The following is a 16,575-nucleotide window of genomic DNA, read 5'->3' as shown; positions in this document are numbered from 1 at the left end:
CAACCTGCCCATAGAGATCATCAACACACAGCCAACCTGGTCATAGAGATCATCAACACACAGCCAACCTGGCCATAGAGATCATCAACACACAGCCAACCTGGCCATAGAGATCATCAACACACAGCCAACCTGGTCATAGAGATCATCAACACACAGCCAACCTGCCCATAGAGATCATCAACACACAGCCAACCTGCCCATAGAGATCATCAACACACAGCCAACCTGGCCATAGAGATCATCAACACACAGCCAACCTGGCCATAGAGATCATCAATACACAGCCAACCTGACCATAGAGATCATCAACACACAGCCAACCTGGCCATAGAGATCATCAACACACAGCCAACCTGGCCATAGAGATCAACACACAGCCAACCTGGCCATAGAGATCATCAACACACAGCCAACCTGGCCATAGAGATCATCAACACACAGCCAACCTGCCCATAGAGATCATCAACACACAGCCAACCTGGCCATAGAGATCAACACACAGCCAACCTGGCCATAGAGATCATCAACACACAGCCAACCTGGCCATAGAGATCATCAACACACAGCCAACCTGCCCATAGAGATCATCAACACACAGCCAACCTGCCCATAGAGATAATCAACACACAGCCAACCTGGCCATAGAGATCATCAACACACAGCCAACCTGCCCATAGAGATCATCAACACACAGCCAACCTGCCCATAGAGATCAACACACAGCCAACCTGGCCATAGAGATCATCAACAAACAGCCAACCTGCCCATAGAGATCAACACACAGCCAACCTGGCCATAGAGATCATCAACACACAGCCAACCTGGCCATAGAGATCAACAACATACAGTCAACCTGCCCATAGAGATAATCAACACACAGCCAACCTGGCCATAGAGAACATCAACACACAGCCAACCTGGCCATAGAGATCAACACACAGCCAACCTAGCCATAGAGATCATCAACACACAGCCAACCTGCCCATAGAGATCATCAACACACAGCCAACCTGTCCATAAAGATCATCAACACACAACCAACCTGACCATAGAGATCATCAACACACAGCCAACCTGCCCATAGAGATCATCAACACACAGCCAACCTGGCCATATAGATCATCAACATACAGCCAACCTGCCCATAGAGATCAATACAAAGCAACATATCACTAATCCTCCAGGCTTGTGCATTTTTCTGTACATTCTGTTCACATCCAGTTCCTATGGTAGAGTTATCCCCCCCCCCTCCTGCTTTCACATATCTGCCACCCATAGATATGATACACAACTTCTTAAAAGAATTCTTTCAGGAGGTCCTTAAGTTCCTTTTTAGCAGAAGACATAACTTAGTTTGCAGAGGAGCATTGAGACATGATTTAAAAAATAATACTCTTACTAATACTATTCACAAAACTATGGTAGTAAAATTAAGACTTTAAATTACTCAAGTAAATTTTAAGACAACATATACAGAAAGACAATCACATGCAAAAAAAAGAAGAGTAAACTTATATATTCATATATTTTATTTACATACACTAATTCTTTTAAAAACTTCAATATTAAAACATATTAAACAACATTGATATTTTCAATGACCAAATTTATAACATAAGTGTACCAATATTACCCCTGTACATTTATTTACAACAATTTTGTTTTGTTTGTTATAAAATTGATTGTGTAAAATGTGTTAAACATTCTCCAATCAAATAACTCACATGCAAACAAATTCTGAGTCAAGCTGTCTGGGGATTCAATACTTTTTACACAACTAAAGTGAGCCAGAATTAGTACCACACAGATTTTATCAAAGGTATAGTACATTCTATAATAAGGCAGTAAATGTGTATCTTCTATAAATTATGTACGAAGACATGACAGATGACTTCCTATGTATAATTATACAACATTCTGCTTGTCTTAAAGAAAACTGTGTTATCAGTTTTCAACTTTCTTCAAGTAGTACCATAACACAAAATAAGTTTTTCAAGTTCAGTTAAAGTATCCACAAACATTTTTCAATGATCATACCAGATAAGTCAGTACCACGGCAGCCCTTTATATTTAGGTAAGATATCATCTAGAAGCATAGTTCATTCTATGTTGAATAGCACATGGATAATGACACGCCATTTCTAGGTGACTAGCTGTAGGCATTGCTGACTCCATCATATTAATTTAATCCCTATATCTGCCTATAGCTTATAAGTCTTAGCAGACAGCAAGTGTAGAGAATGGAAGAGCAGGTCACTACAACTGGGCTTGCTGTTCTCTTTGCTGATCACGCTGTTTCTGCTGCTGTTGGGGCTGAGGCGTATGTGGCTGCTGGGGTGTGTGGGGCTGCTGGACCTGCTGCTCTGGCATGGAGTATGTGCGTATGACATGCTTCTGCCTCAAGTGTTCTTGGCGAATCTTCTCCAGCTCACTCAGACGACTTTTGACATGCTCAGACCTGTGCATGGCCATCTGCAGGTCCTTCTGTGATGCATAGGAGGAGCCCTCATGAGGCTGACCTGAAAGTATTTTCTTATTTATTAATTACATTTTATGATCTAAAAACTATCACCAAGACTGTTTTTAAAACCACTTGCATACAAATTTGATGAATTTTTATAAATAAATGGTTGTAGAATAATGGCTTAAGCATAGGTCTAGATTCTACTAACATATTTAGGAGTAAGCAATCATTACATAACATTTACAAACTTTTTATGACCAAGTACAAAAGTAAGGGACATTAGTATGGTTTTTAAATTAGGGGCATTTGTTTTTCAAGTATAAATTAATCAATATAATTATGAGACAAAAATATGGAAATCTTCACTTTTTGTAAGGAAAATTTTCTCTACGATAAGTAATTAAAAAACTTGTCGTCACATCACACTTACGAAGAACAAACGTACCACTAACAAATTTAGAAGAACATGTAATATCATACTCACTGGTTGTAACCTGACTTAAATAACTGATTTGCTGGCTCAGTCCATTCTCAATTTCTTGCAATGTTTTCAGGAAGTTTGTTGTGTGCCCCTCGACATGTTTTAGAGCTGGTTTGTCTTTAGAGAGTTCCTGGAGGGCCTGGCCTGAAATATAAACAATTTTCAAAATACCACCAAAACAACAACAAAACAACGTTTAGATGTTTTATAGACAGTAATTAACACAGTTTAATATCAAGTTATTATATTAGGATTGTGTTAGGGTCAGTGATAAGGTTAGGGTCAGGGTAGCCATAAAAAAAAAAACAAAAAAAAAAACACTACAACATACAGAGGAGATGTTTGTTACAGTTTCAAAAGAACCTACAACACCAAATTTTTAATACTTAAGGGCAGAGCTTTCTCTTCAGTCAAATGATAACAATGAAGAAGAATTCAAATAATTTTGGAATTTACTGAGTGTTGTTGGCAGGTACAGAATACCAAGTCAATAAATGTGAACAGTCAATAAGTTTCAATTGAAACAGTATTAAAGGGAAAGAATCCAAAAATTATTTTCAGAAAGTATCTGTAGTTATTTATTAATTTTTATATAGTATGTATCTCAAAATGATTTTTACCATTGTTGAATGATTTATAGTCACGTGTGATTTGAAAATATCACTTCAATGTAAAGTGAGTTGAATTACTATGAAAAGAAACTCCTAACAATATGGCCCAGTAATTGATTAAGAAATGGGTTTTGCTTTCAATTGTGCATTATTTTAAACATGAACATATAAAAGTTTAGTAAGAAATTTTATAAAAAAAAAAGATACAGAATTTTGAGAGTAATGTTGAAAAACTCTAACATAAAAAATAATGCCTAGCTAAAAATTACTAGTAGAGAGTGAGAGAGAAGCCTGAAGTAAAAATAAGCATGAAAGGGTGTTAATAAAACATAACACAAGACATTAAACTTGAAAAGGAAAAAAAATTGCATAATGTAATTAATCACTTTATTTTTTTTTGCAGTTTACCAAATGCCATGCACATTAATTTAATTGGAAATACATTTGTTAGGCCTACTAAAAGTGCCATTTTATGTTGACACTAAAAGTGTAAGTAGAAATGTGGATGACGTGCATAGGATGACTGCTAAGAATATGTGCAGTGGATGCTGTAAAGACTTTGGAAGAAATCGTGAAAGAAATATTTATATGAAGATGGTAAAATAACTATTTGGATTAGATTAAATGTTTAATTTGTAGATGTAGGATTATTGAAGATTAGTAGATTAGCTTATGTGTATAACATAGCCTTAATTTAAATTTTGTTGATTTATTTGTAGCTGATTTGTAGTCGGAAGAAGATGCACATGTGTATGTTTACAGAAAACAGTGCTAGAGTGACCTGATTTTTCTTGTCATCTAAATGTTCGTTGACCAGACCTATGTGTTATCTTGATCGGACAGGGATTAAAACGATAAAAACTTTAAAATAGGCTATTAAAATAGATTTTTAAAAAAACCATTTTATACTTTATTTACAGAGTAGATCTCGATATACTGTATAATTGATATCACTATTACTATACTACAGGTCAACTGTATTAGAGGCCTAAAAGTTAGAATTTAACCCTCAATCTCGGAAGATCTGCCCGAAGAGCAAACACTCAACCACAAAGTACAGTTAGTTTTATCATAAAAGGTTAATTTGAGACCATTGAGTAGCTAGTCTCATAATGCGAGTTGAATTACCTCCCCTGACCCGCTTTTTTATGGCCACTTTCTAGTTCGTTTTTTTCTACCGCGTCTCGGCACTGTTGCTAAAAATAGCATTCGCGCAATACCATACGGGTAAATCTGTTTGGCGTCTGCTACACGTGATAGATCGTTGAATGGCCGACAAGCTGATATAAAAATTATTGCGACCGGATGCGATTTTCGTGGAAATTGAGCTAGATTTAGCAAAAGACAGCTATATTTGTGTAAAATATTATTATTTATACTTCTACTTACACAGATATTTTGATAACTGCAGTTCAGCCGTCCATTTTTCTTTTAAAATGTATCTTTAGAATTTCTGTACCTTTTGGCAATCGGTCAGGAGCATTTGCGCACTAAACCCACCCCCCTACGGCAGATCCGATTTTTTTCCAGTGAACTCGTACTGACCTCCCACATAGCTAAGATAGTACATTGATACTGATGGGAAAGCCTGTAAATCTGTATTCTTACTAGAGATCTAGAAATAAATCTAGATCGTGGAGTTTTTATAATGACTTTTAAATTGAATGTCTCCAGTTTAAGATATTTTTTTTTTCAAAACATAGCTACTTTTAGTACTATATTTAAGTATTTCAAACCCTTTTGGCAGTTTTTTCTTAAACTTAGACCTAGATCTAGTGATTAGATATCTATATTTTGTACTTATTATTATAACTTGCAGGCCTATTAAAATAATAATAAAACAGTTTGCTTGATAACTTCATTAGTTCATTTCATAAACACAAATGTTATAAACATATAAAAATCACAAAACCATAGGTAATATCTGAATTCTGTAGCCTACCTTACATTTAGGCTAATACTGAATTAAAAAGAAATTACATTAAGGTTTGAAATTAATACAACTTGTAATTAAGAAAGAAAGCTTCAATTCTAAATACTACAAGATATAATAACAAACAATGAAACAAATTCAAAGCTTTTTTCAACCCATTTAGTCGAAAAGATTTTTATTTTTTCCGATATTGACCAAAATAAGTTTTTAAAGCTTAGGCCTACTGTTTTTACAAACATAACTCAATTTTATTAGGCCCCTGTAATCATTAATTAAGATTCCTCTGTAGACAAAGCAATCTATTTGGCAGATGAAGTAGAGTTAATGTTTCTTGACCTCGGCATATGAAGTGATTGTCCGTGTGGTCAGCGATATTCACAGCCGCCTTTACTTTTTACCTTTAATTTCCCCAATGTATATCAGATACCCATCAGAAATGGGTGGACTCTAATTGAATTTTATTAAACATTTTGATATAGGCCTAGATCTATAATCTATAACATTCCAAACAACATCTGTTCTGTAGAATTTACCTTTCTGCTTCCAAATGCGGTATTTTCCAATTGAAAATTCATCACAAAACATACAATAAATTATTTAAATGGCATTTTATAAATTTATACAAACTATTTACTTTCACCTTGGTGTAAAAAAATGTAGGTATAAGCAAACTGATTTCAATAGTAAGAAAGAATCATGCAGGGATGTGACCAGACCAGGAAAAAAAATTAGGAAATTTTTTTTCGGATAATAACTCAATATGTTTTATCTACTTTTTATCGCGGTTAAGCAGCTTCATACCGCAGTTAAGCAGCTTCATACTGTTACTGTACTAATTAATTGTTTAATGAAGTTAATATTTTAAATACAAGAAGTTTATGTTACTCTAAAATAACATTGAAAGTCTAGTCTAATTGCAATTTAATGTTTACCTTATAAACAACTTTTTAAAAATTACAATGTAACAAAAGTAGCAATTAAGTTTTATTTTACCATTAAGCTAATTTAATCTGTACTAATCTAGTGTAGATTCTAGATGTACCCCTGTTTTAAATAGGGGGCCAAAAGCCTAATATATATTCTTTTAAAGATTGGATTGGTAAAAATATTTGTCTTCAACTGTAAAGACCCTAGATTAAGATTAGTTACAATTTGAAAGTTTTAGGTTCATGTGATGGAAAAATGAAATGGACCAGGTTAGCTAAAATTAGAAAGGGTCTGACGTGTGAACCAATTTCATTATGATAACCAAGCTACATCGATATTTTTTGTTTTTTAGGAATAGCTGTAAATTGTTAGGGGTCATCCACGGTGTTTTTTTACGATATTTACCTCCCCTCTCTCCTACAAAAGCCAGACTCCCCCCACAGTCTGAACGTATTTTTTCTTCCACAAATAAGACATGGTCGTAGCCACGTTGAGTTTAGTATATTTTTTATCTGTAGACCTACGAAGCATACGTATTGCAGGAACAGCTATTAGAAATTGACTGTGACGTCATTTTTTTTTCCACAAGCAGTACCGAAAACGTACTTGGGGTCAAGGTGAGGTCACAAGAGCCACCGTTGCTACGAGATGGAGCGGGTTAGTCTAGTCCTCATAGTCACCTTTTGCAAGGATTTCAATATGAATTTGAGATTGCGAAATAAAATAGAATCAGAGAGAAACTCTAGATTTAGGCGGGTTAAAATACCGATAGGTAAATTAGGCTATATCGATAGCTAGATTACCAGGCTTAAGAGATGTAAGTTTTAATTAAATAACTGCATTATTTTAGATTACCTTTTCCGTGTTTTTGTTAAATAGTTAACTGAAAATATCAGCGGAAAATTTGGGCTAAATAAAGTGTGCTTTGAAAAATTCGAAAGTCCGCTGAAATTCCGAATCTTAATCTACATTTAATCTTGATCTAGCACCGTCAGACCTAGCGCAATCGACCAATCGAAAAGAAATGCGCATATTCGCGTGTCCGTTTGACCAAAGTACAGTAGTTGTCGATTTAAATACAAATAAGTGGAATGAGCATGTCGGCCCTTTCCGTAGAAGACATTTCCGTTTTTTTTTTTCCTAATTTTTAAAACTTCGTAAAAAATCGGCGAAAAATTCGGCGAAAATTAAATCAGCGGAGGAAAATCGCAACTGAAACGGAAAAATCGGATTTCCGCTAAAATTCGGAAGAGTCACATCCCTGATCATGTCTTTTCTTGCTTACTAGCTTTAAAACAAGTGAATTTGACTTTTTACCTGCGTTTTTGGTCGCGTTTCTATATATTTTATTTGCGACACTAAAAAAATTATATTTAATCAACCGATTATGCTAAATTAATAAAATTGGTACTGTTGGATTGCATTTTTAAAGCTCTACAATTATATGCTATTCTTTTTATAATTTGAAGAAAATTGAATTTATATGAGACTAACTACATTGAGTCATTGAGCAGCTATTAAAATTAATTATTAATTAAGGGCAATTTGAGCCCTTTGCGCAGCTATTTTATTTTTAAGGCCATTGGCCAATTGCATTTCACATTTTAATCTGCCAGCATATGGACTGGCCAGCAGAAGTATCTTACGATAGTTACTTCAATTTATTTTTCTTCTTTGAGTACCACTTTACCAATTAAATTTTCATATTTCACATTTTGATTTTACTATCATTTTACTTTACCAACACATTTTGTGTTGAGTGTTGAGGTCGAGTCAGAGAGTGTGCCGGAGATACCGCATCAGAACCGAGTAGGCCTAGACATGTATTTAATAATTTATTACGAAGCGAATAGTTACTGGAATGCTTTTACAAGATATTATTAAATTACCTGCGGTTTGTAGTGCTGTAGCAATATCTTTTTCAATTTTTTCGAGCGCTGTTAGTTTTTCTCGCGGAGCCCCGGCGAACTGTAGCGCAGCCATTGTATTTTAATTTCTCAAAGATGGTTAGCTAATGCCAGATAAAATTTTCGTAATATTGCCAAATTTTTTATTCAAATAGCTTTTGTCAATCGATGCGTTTAAAAAAAAAAGAAATTTTTTAAAAATCATTGCAACTACATTAACAATAAAAAAAAAACACTTTTACAAAATTGTATCGACTAAGATAACACTTTCTCCATCTCATGGCTCGTTCAATGCTAACTAAAAAATACATTTTAAAAAACCTACTAAAATATATCTAGACTATTTAAATTTTTCAGATCTGGAGTAAAACGTTAAACATCACCTAGATCTAGGTCTCTGAATATCAGGTCTTCCATAAATGACGTCAGACTCCTATCCTGAGGGAGGGAGGGGGAGGGTTCGGAAGTATGTGAGCAATTTTAAAAACTAAATTGTACTGTTTTTTTTTTTGTTGGGGGGGGGGGTCTGACATTTTGTGACGCTGTGTGCTGATGATGGAAGTAAAAATCGTGACGAGTTATGAACGACTCATGTTGACATAACTCACTGAAAATTTTTTAACCAATTATCTCCCCGCCTTGATGTAGAGCCTTGTGTGACTATATCATTTTTTCCCCATGTTTTACAAAGTAGCGTCCAAGTTGCCGCGGCGCCAAGGAAGGGGAACACAGGTTTACAGCACAAATAGGTAGCACTACAGAGGGGGCGGCACCTATGCGTTTTGTAAAAATCAAAGGACACCCCCCCGTACACACACCCACACTTCTGTAGCTTATGCAGGTGGGCGTTAGGAGGGGTTTTAATAAAACCGGATGGACAACAAAAAAGAAGAGCTATATACATATATATATATATATATATATATATATATATATATATATATATATATATATATATATATATATATATATATATATATATATATATATATATATATATATAGGCCTATATATATATATATATATATATATATATATATATATATATATATATATATATATATACATATATATATACATATATATATATATACATATATATATATATACATATATATATATATATATATATATATATATATATATATATATATATATATATATATATATATATATATATATATATATATATATATATATATATATATGTATATATATATATATATATATATATATATGTATATATATCTATATGTAGGCCTATATATATATATATATATATATATATATATATATATATATATATATATATATATATATATATATATATATATATATACTCTCAAAACATATCTGCAGCTGTATCCTCACATTTCTATTTCACACGATGAAGAAGCCTACTTGTTGTTTTCAACATAAACAAGTGCACTTATAAACTGTTGTGTACTTTCAAAACATTTATTTCCGCTGAGTAAGTAGGTTTTAAATTTCACAAGGTCACGATGATTTTTTAATCTGTTTTACATATTAATTTAACCAACTTTCTGTTTACATACAACAACATATCAATTAAACGACAGATACTATTTCTTTTGTCAATTTTCCAAATCTAACCCTTTTTATCCACATGTATCCACAACTTCAGTATATCCACCAAATATATATCAACCATCATTCATATATCCACCATCTTTCAGAATATCCACCAAACTTCGGTATACCCACCAAACATCAGTATATCCACCATCTTTTAGTATATCCACCATCCTTCATATATCCACCATCCTTCAGTATATCCACCATCCTTCATATATCCACCAGACTTCACTATATCCACCATCCTTCATATATCCACCATTCCTCATATATCCACCATCCTTCATATATCCACCCTCCTACAGTATATCCACCATCCTTCATATATCCACCATCCTTCATTAATCCACTATCCTTCATATATCCACCATCCTTCGTATATCCACCATCCTTCATATATCCACCCTCCTTCATATATCCACCCTCCTACAGTATATCCACCATCCTTCATATATCCACCATCCTTCATATATCCACCATCCTTCATATATCCACCATCCTTCATATATCCACCATCCTTCATATATCCACCATCCTTCATATATCCACAATCCTTCATATATCCACCATCCTTCATATATCCACCATCCCTCACAAGTGCCCCAGTCCTAATCTCACGCTCCAACCCTTTCCTTGTTTTTGTTAGTTTTTGTCTAATTAGAAGTGGCCCTTTAAAAAAATTAGGTTAAGTCTTACAAGTGGCCTGTTAAATATATTTTGTTGTTAAAGAATTAGAAACATTCCCGTGGTACTACGAGTCGCAACATTTCTAACATCTGGTAGGTTACATATTCTATAGTCAACAAACTATACATCATTAGTATTAAAGTATATAAAGGTCTACAAACGACGGATACAAATACATATAAAGAATATGTTCATTAAAACTATAATATGTTATTTATGTTCAAATGTGAATAAATGATAGCACGGATATTAATTTGACCTCTGTGAAATATCTTATGAAAATCGTTATTAGAAGAATTTTTTTTCCTCAGACAAGATGAAGACGTTTACGACAGTTGCGTCCCTGTGCTTACTGGGGTTGTTGTTCTTTGGTAAGTTTAAAACATTTTTAACTGGCAACTTTTGAATATTGTTGAGTTAATTGTTTTAAGAATTTCTTATAAATTCGTTGGGTATTTAAGGAGAAAAATGTTGATATTCGTATTTTTATAATATAGCAAAACTTTTGAAAATAAAACATGTTATTCTATTTTGATTTTGTTTATTTGGTTATATTTCATGCAACATATTTTGCTTGAATTAAGATACAGTGTAAGTCTAAAAGCATGCAGATCTATTTGGTCTATTACTATTCTAAATAACATTATACATAAACGCTACACCCAAATTTTTTAACGCAATATTGTTGTACAATTTTACTTTCTCATTTATACCAAAAAAAAAAGATTATTTTATTCCTTTTTCTTTTTATCAGTTGTGAGCGACGCAAGGTAAGTGCCTACAGGCATGCATCTTTTTCAAACAACAAATTCTAAGGGCAGCTTTAGCTGCTTAGCAAAACAAAAACAAATAATTATAAATGTATGTCATAAAATGTGTAACTTTATTTATATTTATTGTTCCTTTAGATCTTTTCGTTAACAATTTTCGTCTCCAAGTATTCTCGTCTAATAACCCTCTCGTCTCAAAATAGTTTTGTGTTAGCATCATTTCGTCTCAATATTTTTTTCATCTTAATATCTGACTCTTTGTCTCAAAATTATTCCGTCACAACGTGCTCTCGTCTCCATATCGTCTCAACACCATCTTATGTGAACATCATTTCGTCTCACCATCTTCTCGCCTCAACATCATCCCATGTAAACATCATTTCGCCTGAACATTTTAGCAGACTACGAAGGACGACCGCAAGACCAGGAACCCGTACAGCCCGTCCAGCCCGACCCCCCAGGCTATCCAACACAGACCGTCTGGCCACCGCCAGCTCGAGGTTCGCCGTGGACCTGTTCATGACCTTGCACCCTGACCTTTCCTCCAACACGGTGCTGTCGCCCCACAGCGCCCACACGGCCCTCGCCATGACCATGATGGGCGCCAAGCGCGACACAGAGAATGAGATGATGAACGCCCTCGGTAAGTCGCGGGGGGTGGGGGGGGGGTCGTAGTCAGGTGATCGGGGTAAACGGGGCGCCAAGTTAGATACAAAAAGACGAGATGATTGCCTTCGGTAAGTCGCAGTGGGGGGAGGGGGGGGGGGCCTAGTGCATTATGAGCTGACATCTTTTCAACCTGTTTACAAAAGTTGTAAGGGAGGATAGGGAGGAGATTTTAGGGTAAAAACGTGACGTCATTGATGGACGATTACCCCCCTCCCCAGAGGCGTATCCAGGTTTTCGTTGTAGGGGGAGCGAAAAGAGCAAAAAAAGGCGCCGAATTTTTAACACGTTCCATATACGTGTATTATATATATATATATATATATATATATATATATATATATATATATATATATATATATATATATATATATATATATATATATATATATATATATATATATATATATATATATATATATAATTACTAGCTGTATGTCATTACTTCGCTATGATGTAAAATAAATTGAAAGTAGCACTCTGAAGAAATAAGAAAAAACACACAATGTAGGCTGACAAAACAAAAAATGTATCAATCTAAACAAAAAACAAACAAAATATACACACACTACAACCAAAAACAATGAAAGTAACACAATCTGTTTTGTAATTCTTGTAAAAAAATTCTTACATAATAATTCCTGGGAAATTTTTTAAGACAAGTGAAATAGGGGAAATAATCACTTTCTTAATATAAATATGTATATATCTACACATTTAATTATAAATGTCAAAACAAATAAATAATTACTTTAGAATATAATGAAATTGTTTAAAACTATTCGTTTTAACAAAATGTTTTTGTCTATAATCAGAATGAAATATATCGTCATCATAAATGCTAAAGTATTACAGCATAATGAAAGTTTTTGAAATCAGAGTTGGTATAAAACTACGCTTTTCAATTTAATAGTAAAACATTCGAAATAACAGCCTACATTTAACTAAATGTCGGTCATTTAGTTCAGATCATATTTTTTTATTAACTACTGCTTCTTTGTGTTCCTTAAAGATATATTTTTAACATAGTGATAGGTATGGGGTAGATCACCATATTGCTCACACACCTTTTTACTGTCCAGTCACTTTAGGTCAATTAGCCAACCCAGTGTATACCTAGGTGTGACATTAATGTCGCTCTACACAATTGTGGTGGTGAGGTGTGGGGTGGGGAGATAACCAACTCAGAGTGAACATAGCGTCAGTTTTTAGATGACTGTTCTAAACATACATATATATTACACATGTATACTGATTCAGAAATAGATTTAAATAAGTAGCAGTGGTATTATGACAATATTGTTTTTACAGAGGGGTCCATGGGGGAGGGGGGGGGGGGGGGTTGTAACTGTTTCATATAATTTGTAATCGTATCACTATCGCCCAAATTGTAAGAATACTACTACTTCATCGTGATGACAATGACGTTGTTGACGTGTAAAAATTTCCCCACCGCTACGCAGCTTGCCCATAAGTAAATTTAAATAGAGGTGCCACATCAGTTGTATTTGTTTCTGTATTGTAATTTTTTAAAAATTAATCACACGATTCAAACTGTATAGATAAAGTAATTATGTGTAAAGTTTTATGTATAACATTTTCTAATGCAATTATTCGTAAGCAAATACATTATATAGTTGCCTTAAACTTAACACCCCTCTTGCCAAGTGGTACTACCGGTAGAGGATTTTAAAAAATTCCAATGCATCGTAATGGTTATTTTTAGAATGGCAAACTGATGCAGCTGTTAATACGTGTTGTAAACGTAGACACTACTAGACTAGTACAATAATGCTTAATTGCTGCATGAAAAGAAATCTTGTGATTTACATAGATGTGCCGACCAAAAATATTTTTTTAACAAATATCATTGTTTAAAACTTTGAGTTTAAAAATTTTCCAAAAAGGCGCCACTTTGCTGAAAATGGCCAGAGGGGGAGCGGCCGCTCCCCCTGCTCCCCCCCCTGCGTACGCTACTGCCCCTCCCCTTTTTGCATAGAAAAATAGACAAATGACGTAATATATTTATGCTGCTGTCTGTATTGGAAGAAACGGTTGAGTTTCTGCTTGCTCAGGTTTACGCCAGGCCGGCCTACCCAAGAACAGGGTCCACGCAGCCTACAAGACCTTGCTGACCTCCCTGTCCAACATCAACGGTCGAGTCAACCTGACTAACGCTAACGGAGTTTTCGTCAAGGCTGGGGCTCACCTACACAACAGCTTCAGGTAAACTTTAGCTCTTTGGTGGGACCTTCAGGTAAACTTCAGGTCTTTGGTGGGACCTTCAAGTAAACTTTAGGTTTTTGGTGGGACCTTCAGGTAAACTTCAGGTCTTTGGTGGGACCTTCAGGTAAACTTTAGGTCTTTGGTGGGACCTTCAAGTAAAGTTTAGGTTTTTGGTGGGACCTTCAGGTAAACTTCAGGTCTTTGGTGGGACCTTCAGGTAAACGTTAGTTCTTTGGTGGGACCTTCAGGTAAACTTTCAGTCCCGTTGTGAATATAAGATAAACGTTAGGTTTTAGGTGTGACCTACAGCTAAACTTTAAATCTTGGTGTGACCTTCGGGTAAACTTTTGGTTATTGGCTGGACCTTCAGGTTTAAAAAGTCTTTGCCGAGACCTTAGGGTAAGCATAGGTCTTTAGTGGAACCCTTATGTAAATATAAGGTCGTTAGTAGCACCTTCAGGTAAACGAAAGGGTCTTGGTAAGACCTACAGATAAACAGGTACTTGGTATGGACTTTTAGGTAAAGGTTATATCTTTGCTGTAACTTTTGGATAAACATTAACTTCAATGTGGCAGTGACGCTAAACACAGACTAACATACAATCTAGGATATAAAGGTTAAAGAAGCAAACATACGGTACGTCTAATCCACATGAGCCTGTCTCCCTGTGTGTAGGCGTGGCCTGCAGCAGTCCTACAATGCCAAGGTCGAAAAGTTCGACATGACCCACCCAGACGGCCCGGCCGCCCCCATCAACGCGTGGGTGTCTAACGCCACCCGCGGGAAGATCACCGACCTCCTGGCGGCCAGTGACGTCACGCCCAGCACCTTCATGATCCTCATTAACGCCATCTACATGAACGCCACCTGGAGGCACCGGTTCACGGAGTCCATGACGTCAGACCAGCCGTTTAACTCGGTCAGTAGTGGGGTCCAGCAGATTCCTACCATGACCATGACCAAAAACCTCAAGTAAGTTCCCAAGTGGATTTTTTACTTTCTCGTATACGGAATAGAGGCATAAGTGAAAGTATTGTAATCATGCTACACACACATACACAAAATATCGAAATTTTAACAAATCCAGACTTTTAAACCTTTCTGGGTGGGAAATACTTAGACTTGCAATCTTGTCTGTATGTGTCTATGTACGAAAACTATAAATTGAAAACCCTTTCAGTTAGTTGGACGAAATTTCATTTAAAAATAAATGTAGGTTTCTTATAAATTTTGAGCGATTTCGGGTAACCGGAACTGGTACTTTATTTCCGTTTCCTCAACAAAGCTTAAAAATTGACAATGTTTATAGCTATAAAAAAGAAATGATAGTTGTGTAGGACAGCCAATAAAAAATTATTTTTAAAAAAAATTGGTAGGGAAAACTAATATTAAAAGGAATATATATTTATTGTTGGTGTCGAAGATAGTAATAAATTTCACGGGTTTACTCCATTAGTATAAATGAATTAGCTACAATAGAGTTTGAATATTCATCAGGCCAGTGTCTCTTCCAGACTTTTTTCTCCGGGGGGCACTTGAAATTTTCGGGGGGGGGCGGTAAACTTTCTTCGGGGGGGGGGGGGGGGGCGGACACTGTTAAAGGTATATATTTTCTATATAAATTATATAAATTTCATTTCGTTCGGGGGGGGGGGGCGGTAAAAATTTTTCGAGGGGGGGGGGGGGGCTTTGCCCCCCCCGAAGAGATGCCTGGAAGAAACTCTGCATCAGGCACGTGGGTGTGTTTGTATGTTTGTGTCATGTGTGTGTGTGTGTGTGTAGGTATTATTCGTATGGGATGCTACTGCCATCCAGAGGTAACTGTTCTATCTAGAGGTAACTCTTCTGGCTAGAAGTAACTTCTGTATATAGGTAACTTTACTGTCTAGAGGTAACTCTATCTCTACTGAATACAGCAACTGTATCATGAACTTTGACCTTGCAGGTATGCCACCACCACAACACAGAGGTCATTGAACTGCCATTTGATGGGAACAGACTGTCCATGTACATCTTACTGCCCAATCCGAACTCATCATTTGCCTCCTTGCACACGGTGAGTCATCTTTTACCCAAACATCACTGACGAAATAGTCATTTTTAAGACAATTAAGGTAAACTAGTCATTTTACAGACAACATAGGTAAACTAGTCATTTTAAGACAACGCTCAAAACACCCAGTCACTTTACTCCTACGGCTACTTTGTTCAGTAGCACTCCAAAATTCTATTCCGTTTTTCATCGTGTTGCTTAGAGTCTCATTCACAGCATTTCTCGTGTGTCGATTGATAGAGCACTCTAC

General features: G+C 35.4%; 3 protein-coding genes across 4 annotated transcripts; 2 read left to right on the top strand and 1 right to left on the bottom strand.

The window, feature by feature from the left end:
* Nucleotides 1-1,623: 1,623 nt before the first annotated feature.
* Nucleotides 1,624-8,416, bottom strand: LOC131950893 (mediator of RNA polymerase II transcription subunit 11-like). Its single transcript, XM_059313095.1, has 3 exons — nt 8,309-8,416; nt 2,952-3,092; nt 1,624-2,522 (listed from the first exon to the last, which is right to left on the bottom strand). Exons 1-3 carry the CDS (start codon nt 8,400-8,402, stop codon nt 2,260-2,262), a joined length of 498 nt encoding a protein of 165 aa, XP_059169078.1. The 5' UTR covers nt 8,403-8,416; the 3' UTR covers nt 1,624-2,259.
* Nucleotides 8,417-10,590: 2,174 nt separating this feature from the next.
* LOC131950892 (serpin B6-like) lies at nt 10,591-15,267 on the top strand. 2 transcript variants are annotated; one of them, XM_059313093.1, is made up of 6 exons: nt 10,591-10,701; nt 10,921-10,980; nt 11,364-11,379; nt 11,781-12,022; nt 14,121-14,271; nt 14,948-15,267. In XM_059313093.1, the coding sequence occupies exons 2-6, from the start codon at nt 10,926-10,928 to the stop codon at nt 15,246-15,248; spliced, it is 765 nt and encodes a 254-aa protein (XP_059169076.1). In that variant the 5' UTR covers nt 10,591-10,701; nt 10,921-10,925; the 3' UTR covers nt 15,249-15,267. The 2 variants fall into 2 exon arrangements, with proteins under 2 accessions (XP_059169076.1, XP_059169075.1); XM_059313092.1 differs by having other exon boundaries at nt 11,778-12,022.
* Nucleotides 15,268-16,184: 917 nt separating this feature from the next.
* On the top strand, nt 16,185-16,328 carry LOC131950891 (heterochromatin-associated protein MENT; the record flags this gene model as incomplete). The annotated part of the gene is given in 1 exon segment (XM_059313091.1): nt 16,185-16,328. A coding segment is annotated over 1 exon segment (51 nt), but the record flags the coding sequence as incomplete, so codon positions are not given.
* Nucleotides 16,329-16,575: the final 247 nt, after the last annotated feature.

The sequence above is a fragment of the Physella acuta genome, unplaced genomic scaffold (assembly GCF_028476545.2).
Source record: "Physella acuta isolate Inbredline_101_S28 unplaced genomic scaffold, ASM2847654v3 ptg000784l, whole genome shotgun sequence".
NCBI lineage: Eukaryota > Metazoa > Mollusca > Gastropoda > Physidae > Physella > Physella acuta.
Note: the sequence above shows the minus strand (reverse complement) of the source record. Positions and strands in the feature narration are given on the sequence as shown.